At 47.7% G+C, this 15,750-nt stretch overlaps 1 protein-coding gene across 1 annotated transcript in view; it reads left to right on the forward strand.

The window, feature by feature from the left end:
* CDC42BPA (CDC42 binding protein kinase alpha) overlaps positions 1 to 14,784 on the forward strand; it is a 165,393-nt gene extending 150,609 nt beyond the window's left edge. Inside the window, 8 exon segments of the mRNA XM_075341427.1 lie at positions 3,650 to 3,747; positions 3,989 to 4,073; positions 4,736 to 4,859; positions 6,026 to 6,143; positions 8,371 to 8,556; positions 10,931 to 11,048; positions 11,183 to 11,337; positions 12,657 to 14,784. Of these exon segments, the coding sequence (XP_075197542.1) occupies positions 3,650 to 3,747; positions 3,989 to 4,073; positions 4,736 to 4,859; positions 6,026 to 6,143; positions 8,371 to 8,556; positions 10,931 to 11,048; positions 11,183 to 11,337; positions 12,657 to 12,788 (1,016 nt within the window). The 3' untranslated portion in view covers positions 12,789 to 14,784.
* Positions 14,785 to 15,750: the final 966 nt, after the last annotated feature.

The following is a 15,750-nucleotide window of genomic DNA, read 5'->3' on the forward strand; positions in this document are numbered from 1 at the left end:
TACAGCCACCACTAGAGGGAGCTCATTACATACAGATTTATACAGCCACCACTAGAGGGAGCTCACTACATACAGATTTATACAGCCACCACTAGAGGGAGCTCACTACATACAGATTTATACAGCCACCACTAGGGAGAGCTCACTACATACAGATTTATACAGCCACCACTAGAGGGAGTTCATTACATACAGATTTATACAGCCACCACTAGAGGGAGCTCACTACATACAGATTTATACAGCCACCACTAGGGAGAGCTCACTACATACAAATTTATACAGTCACCACTAGGGGGAGCGCACTACATACAGATTTATACAGCCACCACTAGGGGGAGCTCACTACATACAGATTTATACAGCCACCACTAGGGGGAGCTCACTACATACAGATTTATACAGTCACCACTAGAGGGAGCTCACTACATACAAATTTATACAGTCACCACTAGGGGGAGCGCACTACATACAGATTTATACAGCCACCACTAGGGGGAGCTCACTACATACAGATTTATACAGCCACCACTAGGGGGAGCTCACTACATACAGATTTATACAGCCACCACTAGGGGGAGCTCACTACATACAGATTTAAGCCCCCTTGACGGATCAAAGTTTCCAGTACATGTTGCGTCTGTTTTCACACATACTAGAAACCTGTTCACACACATACTCATTAAATTCTCTGTTGATCTTCACAACTCTGTGTTCACACAGAACGTGTGTCCCTGTGATCCACAAGAAGATATGTCCACTTTTTACCATCGGCGCTGATGAAAAGGGCCAATAGAATATATGGGTCTGTGAAAAACACGTATAAAACACGGGTGACCTCTATAAGCTGTCCGTGTAATAAGGACCAGAATTAAATGCATTTAAAAGTTAATGGATTTTTATTCATTAAATATGTGCAATGGTAATAGATAGGATTTATGGCTATTAATCAAATAACTAAACAATTGAAAGAAATAAACGACATATGGTCCACCCCATTATTGATAACCAAGGTAAAGTAGAAAGCTGGGGGCTGGTATTATCAGGCTGAGAAAGTCCATAGTTATTTGGTCCTTCCCAGCCTAGAAATAGCAGCCCGCAGCCTCTTTAGAAGTGGCGTGTCCATTAGATGCGCAAATTATGGCTCTTTTTCTGACTCTTCTTGATTACCCTGGTGCGTTTGTAATCGAGGTAATTGTTTTGGGGGTTGAAGTCAGCTGTGACTTGTCCAAGAAAAAAGCTGACATTAAGACCTGGTGTTAGTAATGGAGAGCCTATCAGACATCCATTTACTAACACAGTAAAGAAACACACACACACACACACACCAAAAAAAAAATTCTTTATTGAAAATAAAATACTCCCTGACTATTTCCGTCCCCCTCGCTCACCACTTTATTAAAAGAAGAAAAAAACACAAAAAACAAGCAGGTCTTCCGTATTCCAGGGAATCCGTCATATTCCACAAATGGAAACTTGCAGCAAAAAATAAAGAGATAAAACCAGACACTTTACCTCGTTCACCACTTTATTCCCAAAAAAAGGAAAAATTTCCCAACAGGTCCGATGTAGTCCAGAGCGAATCTGGTGAACAAAGTCTATGGAGCCTCGTTCTGACACCCTGTAGACTTTGGTAACAGCCACTCCTGGCTCACGCTGCGCTGCAGGAGACTCTGCGCCTCTGAAGAGCGCCAAGTCATAAGCAGCGCAGCATCACCTGTGACATCTGAAGACCGGTAGCGTTACTGATGTCACCGCTGTTCAGAGACACCAGGTCTCCCACAGCACAACGTGAGGCATGAGCGCCTGTAAGCAAAGTCTATGGAGTGTCAGAACGAGGCTCCATAGACTTTGTTGGATTTCCTCTGGACTATGTTGGACCTGTTGGGGATTTTTTCCTTTTTTTGGGGAATGTGGGAAGGTATCTTGTATTATTTTACTGTTTTTCTGTTTCTGATTTTCTGCACATGTGGACTACAGCGGATTCCCTAGACTGCGGCAGACCTGCTTGTTGTTTATTTATTGTTTTTAAATAATGACAAATGAGGGGTGTGAAAGTGTTGGGGAGTGTTTTTTTTTTTGTTTTATTTTTTTTTATATAAATACAGGGATAGTAATGGGGGTGTCTTGTAGACGCCTCTCCATTTCTAACGCCTATGCTTGATGTCAGCTGTTTTTTTGGGCAATTCACTGCTGACATCAAATACAATTACCCCAATTGCCACTGCACCAGGGCAATTGTGAAGAGCATTTAATGGATGCGCCACTTCTGGGGCAGCTGTGAACTGCTCTTTTTAGGCTGAGAAGGGCCAAATAACCATGGATCTTCACAGCCAGATAATAGCCGCCCCCAGCTGTTTTTTTTTTTTTTACCTTAGATATCAAAAATAGGGCCACCACTACTGAAGCGCTCTACATACAGATTTATACAACCACCACTAGAGGGAGCTCACTACATACAGATTTATACAGCCACCACTAGAGGGAGCTCACTACATACAGATTTATACAGTCACCACTAGGGGGAGCTCACTACATACAGATTTATACAGCCACCACTAGAGGGAGCTCACTACATACAGATTTATACAGTCACCACTAGAGGGAGCTCACTACATACAGATTTATACAGCCACCACTAGGGGGAACTCACTATATACAGATTTATACAGGCACCACTAGGGGGAGCTCCCTACATACAGATTTATACAGCCACCACTAGAGGGAACTCACTACATACAGATTTATACAACCACCACTAGAGGGAGCTCACTACATACAGATTTATACAGCCACCACTAGGGGGAGCTCACTACATACAGATTTATACAGCCACCACTAGGAGGAGCTCACTACATACAGATTTATACAACCACCACTAGAGGGAGCTCACTACATACAGATTTATACAACCACCACTAGAGGGAGCTCACTACATACAGATTTATACAGCCACCACTAGGAGGAGCTCACTACATACAGATTTATACAGCCACCACTAGAGGGAGCTCCCTACATACAGATTTATACAGCCACCACTAGAGGGAACTCACTACATACAGATTTATACAGCCACCACTAGAGGGAGCTCACTACATACAGATTTATACAGCCACCACTAGAGGGAGCGCACTACATACAGATTTATACAGTCACCACTAGGGGGAGCTCACTACATACAGATTTATACTGCCACCACTAGAGGGAGCTCACTACATACAGATTTATACAGCCACCACTAGAGGGAGCTCACTACATACAGATTTATACAGCCACCACTAGAGGGAGCGCACTACATATATATTTTTTTGGATTTCACTGAAATGAGTAATAAATTAGAATTTAGTAAGGTCCTGGGTCCCTTAGAGGTGGCTGCTTTGACCCCTCTAGAGACTTTTAGAACAGAATTTTTCGACCTTTGTGAATTGGAAAAAAATAAAGCCGAATGCTTTCATGACACTCACATAAAATAGTGTAAAGGCATTTTCTGATATGGCCTTTGCTTAGGTAGAGAAGCAGTACCTGGCACAGCACCCCCCTGGTTACTGGTGCTAGCTGCTGTTCTATTGTCCCGTAGTCCTATCCTCAGGGTATACTAAGGAAAGCTGCTTTTATCACTGACCAGTGTGTTGCCTTCGTCTTCTTGCAGGCTATAATGCCCCCTACCTCTCCGTGTACAGTGAAAACGCAGTTGACGTCTATGACATTAATTCCATGGAGTGGATTCAGACTATTCCCCTTAAGAAGGTAACGTTCATCGGGGGGAAGGCGTTTCCACCATATACATCTAAGAATCTTGGCATCCAGCTGAACAGAACACTGGGGAGGAGCCTTGTGAGCTGCTGTCTGTCAGCCAATCAGAATAAATGTGAGTGACGTTAGCATTGCTGATTGGCTGACAGGATTCTTTTGCCTCCTCCCACTGCTGTTCTTTCTAGCTGGATGACGAGCCTTATAAGACACTGAGCCTCTTCCCTTCCGTTCTCAGGTGCGGCCGCTGAATGCAGAAGGGTCTCTCAATCTTCTGGGATTGGAAACCATACGACTCATATATTTCAAGAATAAAATGGCCGGTGAGAGACAATCTCCAAAATTATTTATTTAATCTGAGCAGAAGGGGCAAATCTTGGTGTCCATCACCATCTTAACGCTTCACTCCGGGGACCATATAGCCCCCATTCCAGGGACCATATAGCCCCCACTCCAGGGACCATATAGCCCCCACTCCAGGGACCATATAGCTTCCAATCCAAGAACCGTATAGCCCCCACTCCAGGGACCGTATAGCCCCCACTCCAGGGACCGTATAGCCCCCACTCCAGGGACCGTATAGCCCCCACTCCAGGGACCGTATAGCCCCCACTCCAGGGACCGTATAGCCCCCACTCCAGGGACCGTATAGCCCCCACTCCAGGGACCGTATAGCCCCCACTCCAGGGACCGTATAGCCCCCACTCCAGGGACCGTATAGCCCCCACTCCAGGGACCGTATAGCCCCCACTCCAGGGACCGTATAGCCCCCACTCCAGGGACCGTATAGCCCCCACTCCAGGGACCGTATAGCTCCCACTCCAGGGACCGTATAGCTCCCACTCCAGGGACCGTATAGCTCCCACTCCAGGGACCGTATAGCCCCCACTCCAGGAACCACATAGCCCCCACCCCAGGGACCACATAGCCCCCACCCCAGGGACCACATAGCCCCCCCCCCTCTGACCTTAACTTTGTTTTCTAGAAGGGGACGAGCTAGTTGTTCCCGAGACGTCGGACAATAGCCGGAAGCAAATGGTGCGGAATATTAACAACAAACGGAGGTACTCCTTCCGCGTGCCAGAGGAGGAGAGAATGCAGCAGAGAAGGTAGGAAACGTGATAACTTCCCCTGATGTCAGAAGTGATCCAGCAACAATCGTGCTAAATATATGTTACATTTAGTCTGGAGTATAATACAGGCGGTGCAGGATAGGTAATATATATACACCAGCAGAATAGTGAGTGCAGCTCTGGAGTATAATACAGGATCAGTAATGTAATGTATGTACACAGTGACTGCACCAGCAGAATAGTGAGTGAAGCTCTGGAGTATAATACAGGAGGTAACTCAGGATCAGTAATGTAATGTATGTACACAGTGACTGCACCAGCAGAATAGTGAGTGCAGCTCTGGAGTATAATACAGGAGGTAACTCAGGATCAGTAATGTAATGTATGTACACAGTGACTGCACTAGCAGAATAGTGAGTGAAGCTCTGGAGTATAATACAGGAGGTAACTCAGGATCAGTAATGTAATGTATGTACACAGTAACTGCACCAGCAGAATAGTGAGTGCAGCTCTGGAGTATATTACAGGATGTAACTCAGGATCAGTAATGTAATGTATGTACACAGTGACTGCACCAGCAAAATAGTGAGTGCAGCTCTGGAGTATATTACAGGATGTAACTCAGGATCAGTAATGTAATGTATGTACACAGTGACTGCACCAGCAGAATAGTGAGTGCAGCTCTGGAGTATATTACAGGATGTAACTCAGGATCAGTAATGTAATGTATGTACACAGTGACTGCACCAGCAAAATAGTGAGTGCAGCTCTGGAGTATATTACAGGATGTAACTCAGGATCAGTAATGTAATGTATGTACACAGTGACTGCACCAGCAGCATAGAGAGTGCAGCTCTGGAGTATAACACAGGATCAGTAATGTATCTACACAGTGACTGCACCAGCAGAATAGTGAGTGCAGCTCTGGAGTATAATACAGGATCAGTAATGTAATGTATGTACACAATGACTGCACTAGCAGAATAGTGAGTGCAGCTCTGGAGTATAATACAGGATGTAACTCAGGATCAGTAATGTATGTACACAGTGACTGCACCAGCAGAATAGTGAGTGCAGCTCTGGGTGGTTGATGGGAATCCACCTGTGATCTTCCACACATGAAGTATAAATGTCTCTCTGTCTCTTTTATCCCCTTTACTGTTATCCGTGCGGTTTCTTCACTGACTGTTTCTCTTTTGCAGGGAGATGTTACGAGACCCAGAGATGAGAAATAAGCTCATTTCCAACCCGACAAACTTCAACCACATAGCACACATGGGGCCTGGAGACGGTATCCAAATACTGAAGGATCTACCTATGGTGAGCGAGGCGTGGCTGCCAGAGCAGTAGATCCGTTCTTCTCCGGTGCTGACGGCTTCATAAATTAACATGTTTTGGTAAAATTAATTAAATCCAGCATATGATTATCTAGAAATTCTTACACCAAACTTCAGAAAGATCTCTATCGAATTATGAGACTTTCTTAATCCAAAAGCACGATGTGGCGGTACTAGTGCTACAAGATGCACTGTTTATCTATAATATAGTTATAAGGGGGTTAAATGAATCGGGGCTGAATATTTCCTATTCTGGAGTTAAATTTGGTGGGTGTGTGCTTTGGCTGGCATCCAACTGAAAAATACATGTGGGAGGAGCCTTGTGGTGACATTTCTCCCAGTTGTCCTTTTCAGCTTGATACCAGACAGAAGGGTCGATCCCTTAGCTTTTCCCTGGGAGGTGAATGGTTTCTTATGTGTGAAATCTTGAAGTCATTGACCACTTACATCCGGCCGATCCCCAGCAGCCGGACCCCAGCATTACCGCATCTCTGGTACTATAAGGCTTTGTGCGCACACGCATTTTTACTCGCGTCGGGTGCAGTTTTGGTCCCTGAACTGCATGCATTTCCTTCCCCAGCAAAGTTTGAGATTTCATTGTTGCTGTGCGCACGTTGCAGTTTTTTTTTTTTGGCTGCATTTTTGTCGGGTCCACAAAAGATGCAGCACGTCAGTTCTTTTTGCATTTTGTCCCTGCGTTTCGACGGACTGGCAGATCAATCCCTTTCTGACTTGGGGTTGTCGGGGGATTGATCCTTGTCATCTGGCCAGATGCCGGGGACCAGAATCCAGCGAAATCGGGTAGGAGCAAGCACTTCATACTCACCGATCACCGGGGCGGCTGTCAACACTGCTTTTCATTCATCTTCCTGGGCCGCTCATTAGGCCCATATATATTCACTGCTTCTCCAGCCCACCGGCGGCTCTGGTTGCAGTTAGACGAGCCCCCCCAGCCTTAGTGACAGTGCGTCTGAGGCTTCCAATCACAGACACCGGGGGACGGTGTGTCTATATTGTATAGTAAGATAAATTAAAATAAAATTGGCGTACGATCCCCCCCATATTATGATACCAGCACAGGTAAAGCCTGACAGCTGGGGGCTGGTATTCTCAGGCTGGAGATACCCATGGTTATTACGAGCCCCCCCAGCCTAAAATGATCAGCCAGCAGCCGCCCGGAATTGCCGCAGCCATTAGATGTGACAGTCCCGGGACTTTACCCAGCTCTTCCCATTGCCCTGGTGCGGTAGCAATTGGGGTAGTGAGGGAGTTGATGGCAGCCACTAAGCCCTAGATTAGTGATAGCAGACGTCTATGAAACACCCCTTTATCACTAATCTGTAAGTGAAAGTAAATAACACAAACCCCAAAAAAATCCTTTATTTGAAATAAAAGGCAAAAAAGCACCCTTTTTCACCACTTTATTAACCACCCAAACACCCCTCCAGGTCCAACGTAATCCACACAAGGTCCCACAACGCTTCCAGCACTGCTACATCTGAAGCTCACAGTGAGCGCCATAGAACATGGTTGCCCGCTGTGAGCTCCACGCAACAAAAGTGAGCGGCACGGTCATCTGTGACGTCACTCAGGTTACCCATAGCCGCAGCTGGACTGGAGTCCTCCACCTGTGACAGCAAATCATGTGCATGGAGCTCACAGCGGGCAGTCATGTTCTATGGCACTCGCTGTGAGCTTCAGATGGAGCGTTTGTGCCTTGGGTGCTTTTTTTTGAGCCAAAAACGTACATTTTTGTGGTCACCACGAAGCTGCAACGTGCGCACATAGCCTAAGGGGCAGTCTTTTTCGTGTTTTATGAATCTATAAACAAAGCATAATGAAAAGTCCTGAACCTTTGTGCTTTTCTATTCTTCACTCTTTTCAACATCCCTGCTTGCTGTAAGTGAAGAGGAACACTGTTTACTTTGAGTAAAACATCTTTTACAGACCTAATTCTTCTCAAAAATGCAGATTTGTTACAGTTTCATCCAGGGTAGACCATATTCTCCTGGACTCCAGACTGATGATTTCTCTTTTCTGCACTGATACATTGTAACAAACTATCCGCACAGGAGAAAGATGTGTGCGTCTGATATGTTCTTTTTTTTCCAGTGTCCATGTTGATACAGTTTTCCAGTGCAGTGTGTTACTGGTGATACTGGAGTCTTTCTCCTGTTGATTGTGTCTTCTTTATTCTGTCTTTTTACTAGTCCAGGTCCCCTAATCCATCCCCCCTCCGCCATCACTCCAGCCTGATCTCCACTCCAAGCAACTTCGAGCACGTCTATCACATGACTGCAAATTCTGCTGAAAACTTTCTGTCCTCTGACCCCGTCCACCCCGCCACCTCCTCCTACTCCTCCCCGTCTCTCAGCACTACCCCTAGCTCTCACAGGGTATGCACAGCCGAGCCCCGTCCTGGACTAACCTGTGTGGTGTGCCTGCCTCCATGTCACCGCTGCTTATGACTGCTTCTTGCTCCTTTAGGTTCCTGCTTCTCATCTGTCACTTAGGTCATTGCTCCTCAGTCCTCCCGGTCATTGCTCCTCAGTCCTCCCGGTCATTGCTCCTCAGTCCTTCCGGTCATTGCTCCTCAGTCCTTCCGGTCATTGCTCCTCAGTCCTCCCGGTCATTGCTTCTCAGTCCTCCCGGTCATTGCTCCTCAGTCCTCCCGGTCATTGCTCCTCAGTCCTCCCGGTCATTGCTCCTCTCTCCTCCCGGTCATTGCTCCTCTCTCCTCCCGGTCATTGCTCCTCTCTCCTCCCGGTCATTGCTCCTCTCTCCTCCCGGTCATTGCTCCTCTCTCCTCCCGGTCATTGCTCCTCTCTCCTCCCGGTCATTGCTCCTCTCTCCTCCCGGTCATTGCTCCTCTCTCCTCCCGGTCATTGCTCCTCTCTCCTCCCGGTCATTGCGCCTCTCTCCTGCCCGTCATTGCGCCTCTCTCCTGCCCGTCATTGCGCCTCTCTCCTGCCCGTCATTGCGCCTCTCTCCTGCCCGTCATTACGCCTCTCCCCGTCATTGCTCCTCTCTCTTCCCGGTCATTGCTCCTCTCTCTTCCCGGTCATTGCTCCTCTCTCTTCCCGGTCATTGCTCCTCTCTCCTCCCCGTCATTGCGCCTCTCTCCGTCATTGCTCCTCTCCCCGTCATTGCTCCTCTCTCTTCCCGGTCATTGCGCCTCTCTCCTCCCCGTCATTACGCCTCTCCCCGTCATTGCTCCTCTCTCTTACCGGTCATTGCTCCTCTCTCTTACCGGTCATTGCTTCTCGTCTCCTCCCGGTCATTGCTCCTCGTCTCCTCCCAGTCATTGCTCCTCTCTCCTCCCGGTCATTGCTCCTCTCTCCTCCCGGTCATTGCTCCTCTCTCCTCCCGGTCATTGCTCCTCTCTCCTCCTGGTCATTGCTCCTCTCTCTTACCGGTCATTGCTCCTCTCTCTTACCGGTCATTGCTCCTCGTCTCCTCCCGGTCATTGCTCCTCATCTCCTCCCGGTCATTGCTCCTCGTCTCCTCCCGGTCATTGCTCCTCGTCTCCACCCGGTCATTGCTCCTCGTCTCCTCCCGGTCATTGCTCCTCGTCTCCTCCCGGTCATTGCTCCTCGTCTCCTCCCGGTCATTGCTCCTCGTCTCCTCCCGGTCATTGCTCCTCGTCTCCTCCCGGTCATTGCTCCTCGTCTCCTCCCGGTCATTGCTCCTCGTCTCCTCCCGGTCATTGCTCCTCGTCTCCTCCCGGTCATTGCTCCTCGTCTCCTCCCGGTCATTGCTCCTCGTCTCCTCCCGGTCATTGCTCCTCGTCTCCTCCCGGTCATTGCTCCTCGTCTCCTCCCGGTCATTGCTCCTCGTCTCCTCCCCGTCATTGCTCCTCGTCTCCTCCCCGTCATTGCTCCTCGTCTCCTCCCCGTCATTGCTCCTCGTCTCCTCCCCGTCATTGCTCCTCGTCTCCTCCCCGTCATTGCTCCTCGTCTCCTCCCCGTCATTGCTCCTCGTCTCCTCCCCGTCATTGCTCCTCGTCTCCTCCCCGTCATTGCACTTTTTTCTTCTCGATCCTCCCCGTCACTGCTCCTCAACCCTCCCTCCTCATGTCCTTGCTCCTCACACTTTCACCTGCTTGCTGCACCACCATCTGTTTGCCGGCTGTGGGGTTATCGCTGTGGCCGCTTCTGGGGTCCTGCTCCCCCTGAGAACTGTTCTCTTCTCTATTGCAGCATATATGCAGTGTACGGGGTTGGGGCTCCTGTGTATGTTTTGCACAGACCTATAATCGGGCTCCTGACCTGAGCTGTACACCCCGCTCTGCCGAGTGCATGAGCCCTTAATCGTCCTCCTACAGTGACTGTGGAGAGTGGGTCCAGCGCTCTGTAACACTGCTCATACTGAAGGGGAGACACTATGTACCCCTCTCTGCGGACCCCCTTCTCCACTGTTTGCAGCCTTCAGTTTGAAATGGTTCCAATTTACATCTTATCCCTTGGGCGATGGGGGCTGATATTCGGGGTCCTCGTGGTTCATCCTCTGACCCAGCAGTCCCTTTGCATTTCCCATCTCCCTCCACAATGACGCCATATCATCCCATTCGGATCCGATCCGCACATGGTGTGTTGTCGTGCTCGCCTGGTGCCGTCTCCATGTTGGTTTCAGCTTCAGTCTGGATCGTGTCGGCTTCCGCCTCCTGGAGCTTTATCGTCTGCGGTGCTTATGAATATTGTGTCTGTTTTTCCAGTGGTTTATGTTTCTGCTCTATCCCCCATAACTGTGTCCCCTCTCTGCCCTGTACAGAACCTCCGGCCCCAGGATAGTCGGTCCATGTTCAGCGGCTCCGTCAGTATTCCCTCAATCAACAAGTCCCGCGGGGAGCCCGGCCGCTCTATGAGCGCCAGCAGCGGACTGGCTGCACGTAAGTAACGGCAGCGCCACAAGCCGACGGCGCAGTCATTGATCCCTACTCATGTATTAAAGTTTCAGAACTGCGTTCCCCGGGGAGGAGAAGCCAATATTGTCAAAACGTACATTCCGCTATTCACATTGCAGGGTCGTCGCAGAACGGCAGCGCTCTACGGCGAGAATTCTCCGGAAGTAGCTACGGAGCCAAAAGACAGCCCATGACGTCCCCATCTGACGGCTCCTTATCTTCTGGAGGACCCGACCAAGGAAGTGACGCGCCAGCGCGGGATTATGAGCGAGAGGTGAGACTGATCGGTGCGGAGACTTCTGCACGGTCGGCGGATGTGTGGGGTCTGGACGACATCGGAGGACCTCTTTAAAGGGAAGGTGTCGTCAAAAAAAAAAAAATTCAATAACTGAAAAAATATAAAATAATAATGTTTTAATGTTTAAATAGTACTATTTATAAAAAAAAAAAAAATAAAAGTTTGATATTTTCCACTCTTAAACACTAGGGGGAGCAGCTGCTGAAATCCTGCTGTAGAACTAGCTCACATTACAGCTGCAGTAAAAGTGGACGGAGTCTGCTCTCCTGTGTGTGATGTCACCTCCTCCCAATCTGGGTGTTTCCAAAAGGATAAGGAAAGATGAAATTTAGGATCATAGTGCGGAGCCATTTTGTTGGTGACCGCAAAGTGATCCTAATATGACTAAAGTGTCACTAAAGCCAGCTGCATAGTGCTCCACTGTATCCCGCACCGCACTGTATCCCAAAGCCTCACTGTATCCCACGCTCCCATATACTGTGCTGCCAGCCTGGATCGGAGGTCCGAGGTGACATGCGGCAAGGAGTGGTGATCTGTAGTGCAGTGCCGCTCAGGCTGCAGATGTCACGCCGCGATCACCGCTCCCAGCCGCATGCACTCTCCTCAGACCTGTGCCCCCGGCAGCCTGTCCGGTCAGAGATCACAGTACATAGCAGCGAGCAACGGAGGCTTGAGGTGAGCCCATGCGGGAGGGGGGGAATGAGCGAAGGGGGTGTGAGCGGCAGAGTGGGGGGGGGGGGTGAGCGGTAGAGTGGGGAGCAGCACGCCAGGATCAGTTACGGTGCAATCATCGCTGCCCGCCACCGGTACTCACCCCATCCATCCCGGCGGGTGACAGTGGGGAAGCATACGCTGTGAGCTCCACAAAGATGGCGCTGATCTCCTCCCTCTGCTGTGATCTGGACAGCCCAGGGGACACGTCCATTTCACAGCAGACGCTGTTTCTGTGTTAATTATAGGGTCGCAGTCCGACACTGGTCTCCTATGCACAGGGGGCTGCCATAAAGGAGGTAACTGTCGTTACTCATAGTAAATCCAAGATGGCCGCCCCCAGTGCTTCAGTAAAACTAGAATTAAATAAAAACGAAAACAGTGAGTTTAATTTTGTATTAAAAATACTTGATTCCATAATCACTATTATTAATGCAAAAATAAAAAAAAGTGACACTTTTTCCCTTTAAGGCTCAGTCTGCCACAATCTGAAATTCTATGCAGCTCCGAATGTGACTAGAGAGAACTCTGCACCCGGGTGTTGTGTTCAGAGCTTTAACCCCTTATGTTTTATTCGTCCTCAGGACTCCGATTCGCCAAGACATTCAACAGCCTCAAATAGCTCCAACCTAAGCAGCCCCCCGAGCCCGGTGTCGCCCCACAAGACCAAGAGCAGTTCCTTAGAGAGCTCGGACCACGTCAGCTGGGACGCATGAACGTTGTCGCCCCTTCCCGCTGCTCTCAGCATCTCCGTACCCCCCAACCACCACCACCACCACCCGCCGCCTGTCCTGGCTTATACCCAGCTGGTCAGAGGGGGCCAACAGGACACTACCCACCATCACAGCACCGCATTGCCTCCGGCGAGCAGCGTGCCTGCGGACAGACCTGCTTCAGCATAGGATCGGTCACTCTTCTTATGGCTTATAAGTGATTTCCATGAGCCACAGATGGCGGACACAGGAAAAGGAACCATTGTAGGAAGTCCGGGCGGGTGAGGGGAAGTCTGCCGTGTCGCCTGCCCCCACGGGAGGACACATCCGATGTGTGACTGCACCCCCGCTGTCATCAATAACGTATTTTACTACAGAGTTTAATCTAAATAGTACATTGCATATGTATATATAAGGATGGAGTATTAGAGGCATATTTAAAGAGATTCTGTCATTTTAATGATCGATTGTTTGCGTTCATAACTGATATATGGGACAAACCAGCGTCACGGATCAGACTACGTGGCCTACGATCACGTAATCTTCACGTTTTGCTTCACACAGTCAATCACGTTTCCAGGTTATACTCATTTTTCTTTTATTTCCCCACCGTCATTATATATATATTTTTATTCTATATCATCCGTGATCTTGCAGCCATTGCTTAAAGACTTCACACGTCACTGGTGTTCACCATTCCACAGGAAGATTTAATTTCTCAGGAAATTATATTGTTTGCCATCTTTCCATATTATTAAAAGGCTTAGCTGTTAGGAAGCCCCTTATTCCCCCCGTTATGGTTATATTTAACCATGTTATCTGTTTACAGTTCATTTTAGTGAAGTTTATATGCAGAAGGAAATGCATAGCAAGAAATAGGATGGTGCAGTACTCACTTTTGGCCACCTGATGGCACTGTTGCGGAAAGTGTTCTGTTTTCCTATAGGGAAACATCGCCACCTGCTGGCTGTGAGTTGTAATTTACAATTTCAGCCGGAAGAATTTTTTTTTTTTTTGTTTTTTTTTTTTTTTTATCAGGATGGGTAATTACACAATAATAAGAGTTTATTAATAGAAGGAGTGAAGTATTAACGTCCAATCTACACTGACATTTTATTTTTTATTTTTTTTGCACATATGCCCTTGTAGGTAAGATTTTAAAACGAGGGGGTGGGGGGGGAGGGGTTGTCTTTAGAAGAAAAAAAAATCTGAGCATTTTGCTTGGAAGCAGGATGGAGACTGCCTGAGGACTTTATTTAAGCTGCTGATTAATCGCTTTGTTCCACTACAATTGCTAATAAATACAAAAAAAATTGGGAATCAGATCCATAAAAAAAAAAATTGTAGTCATTTTGCCAGTTTTAGTAGCCCAAAGAGCAGAATTTTGCTACTTTTGGATGTGTAGGTGAAGCACATTGATCTGCAATTCCCACTATTGACCACTTGGTGGCGCCTTTAGTGAGTTTCCTGTGCCTACACTATATCATAGGGGCGTTTTACAGGTCTCATCGGTGCTGCCCAATAATATCTCCTGTCTGACCGGAAAAAAAAAAAAAAAAAAAAGATTTTATTAAAATCTCAGATGCATTCAAACACCACCTGAAAAACTCTTTAGGAAGAGGGTTCAGGTCCCGCTCCTCACCCCTTTGCATGTAGGTCCTTGTATTTTACTCCCATCTGCTTTGTTTGTATTTATTTATTTATTATCAGGGTTTTTATTTTGTTTTTTTTTGTCACCGTCCCCCTCCCCCACCAAAGTATTCTGATGCCCCTCCCCCGCGTTGTATAAATCCACGTATTGTGCTTTGCGCAGTCTCCGCAAAAACTTTTTTTTTTCCTTTTTTTTTTTTTTCTTTTTTCTTTTGTGTTTGTTACAATCGAGATGTCATTTTATCTGTTAATATAATATTTATAATCACGATGCTGGTATTTTTTGTTTTTACAATTAATGCTATACAAAAAAAAGATGGAAATATTAAAAAAAAGTCAAAAATTAAAATTTGGATGATTATTTTTATGAATGTTTCGATATACTGCTGCAGAAATATTTTGCTTCATCCTGAGACTTGGAAGAAAATTCAGAAAAACAACTGAAGGTTTACTTTATAATTCTTCTGTTCTTCCAGCGATGTGTTGTTTACTGGGCTGCTTGCTGCAGTTGTGATAACATCTTTGCTGCAGATATTACAGTTCTGTGAATGTTGAGCCCACGCCACTGATTGGCAGCTTTCTGTATGCACTATGCATAGGCAGAAAGCTGCCAATCAGTGATGGGGTAGAGTTATATAGAGCTCGTGAATATAAAGGACTACATGGCAGCAGCTTTTCTAGTCCTCCAGTGATAATCTGCTGCTGATAATGGACACTGAGGCTTTCTGCAACCTTTTGGTGGCAGCCGCCCTCAGTACTGTCACCAGCCACCACTATTTTTCCCGGAACGCCGCCCCCACCTTACACAGCACATGTCCAATAACATCACCCATGTTTTAGTGGAACATCCACCTAACCACCGATACGTGGACGTGTGCTTGTGGCCAGGGGCGCTTCATTCCCCTGACGGCGCACTGGGTGAACCTTGTGGAGCCCAGGACAGAGCTGGACCCTAGGATGGTCTTACACTGAGGATTGTGGGCTTTAGTTCTATCAGGGTTTCCTCCTCCTTCTTCTCCTCCTCCTCCTCCTCCTCCATCTCTGAATTGTCACCTCTGAGCATGACGTCCATATCCGTCACCAGCTGTAAGCACTGCCTCGCTGAAGGGACAACAGGCTATGAGTAGTTTTGAGCGGACCCGGATCGGCAAAATCCGGATCCGCGCGGTTTGAGTGGCAGATCCAAGTCCGAACCGGATGCGGGATTCCGGGTGCACGATCCGGATCCGATTTTTTTTTTTTTTTCTTTCTCTTTTTCTCTTTTTCTCTCTCTTTCTCGTCCCAGGATTCCGCTCCCCCATTGACATATATGGGG

The sequence above is a fragment of the Anomaloglossus baeobatrachus genome, chromosome 3, assembly GCF_048569485.1.
Source record: "Anomaloglossus baeobatrachus isolate aAnoBae1 chromosome 3, aAnoBae1.hap1, whole genome shotgun sequence".
NCBI lineage: Eukaryota > Metazoa > Chordata > Amphibia > Anura > Aromobatidae > Anomaloglossus > Anomaloglossus baeobatrachus.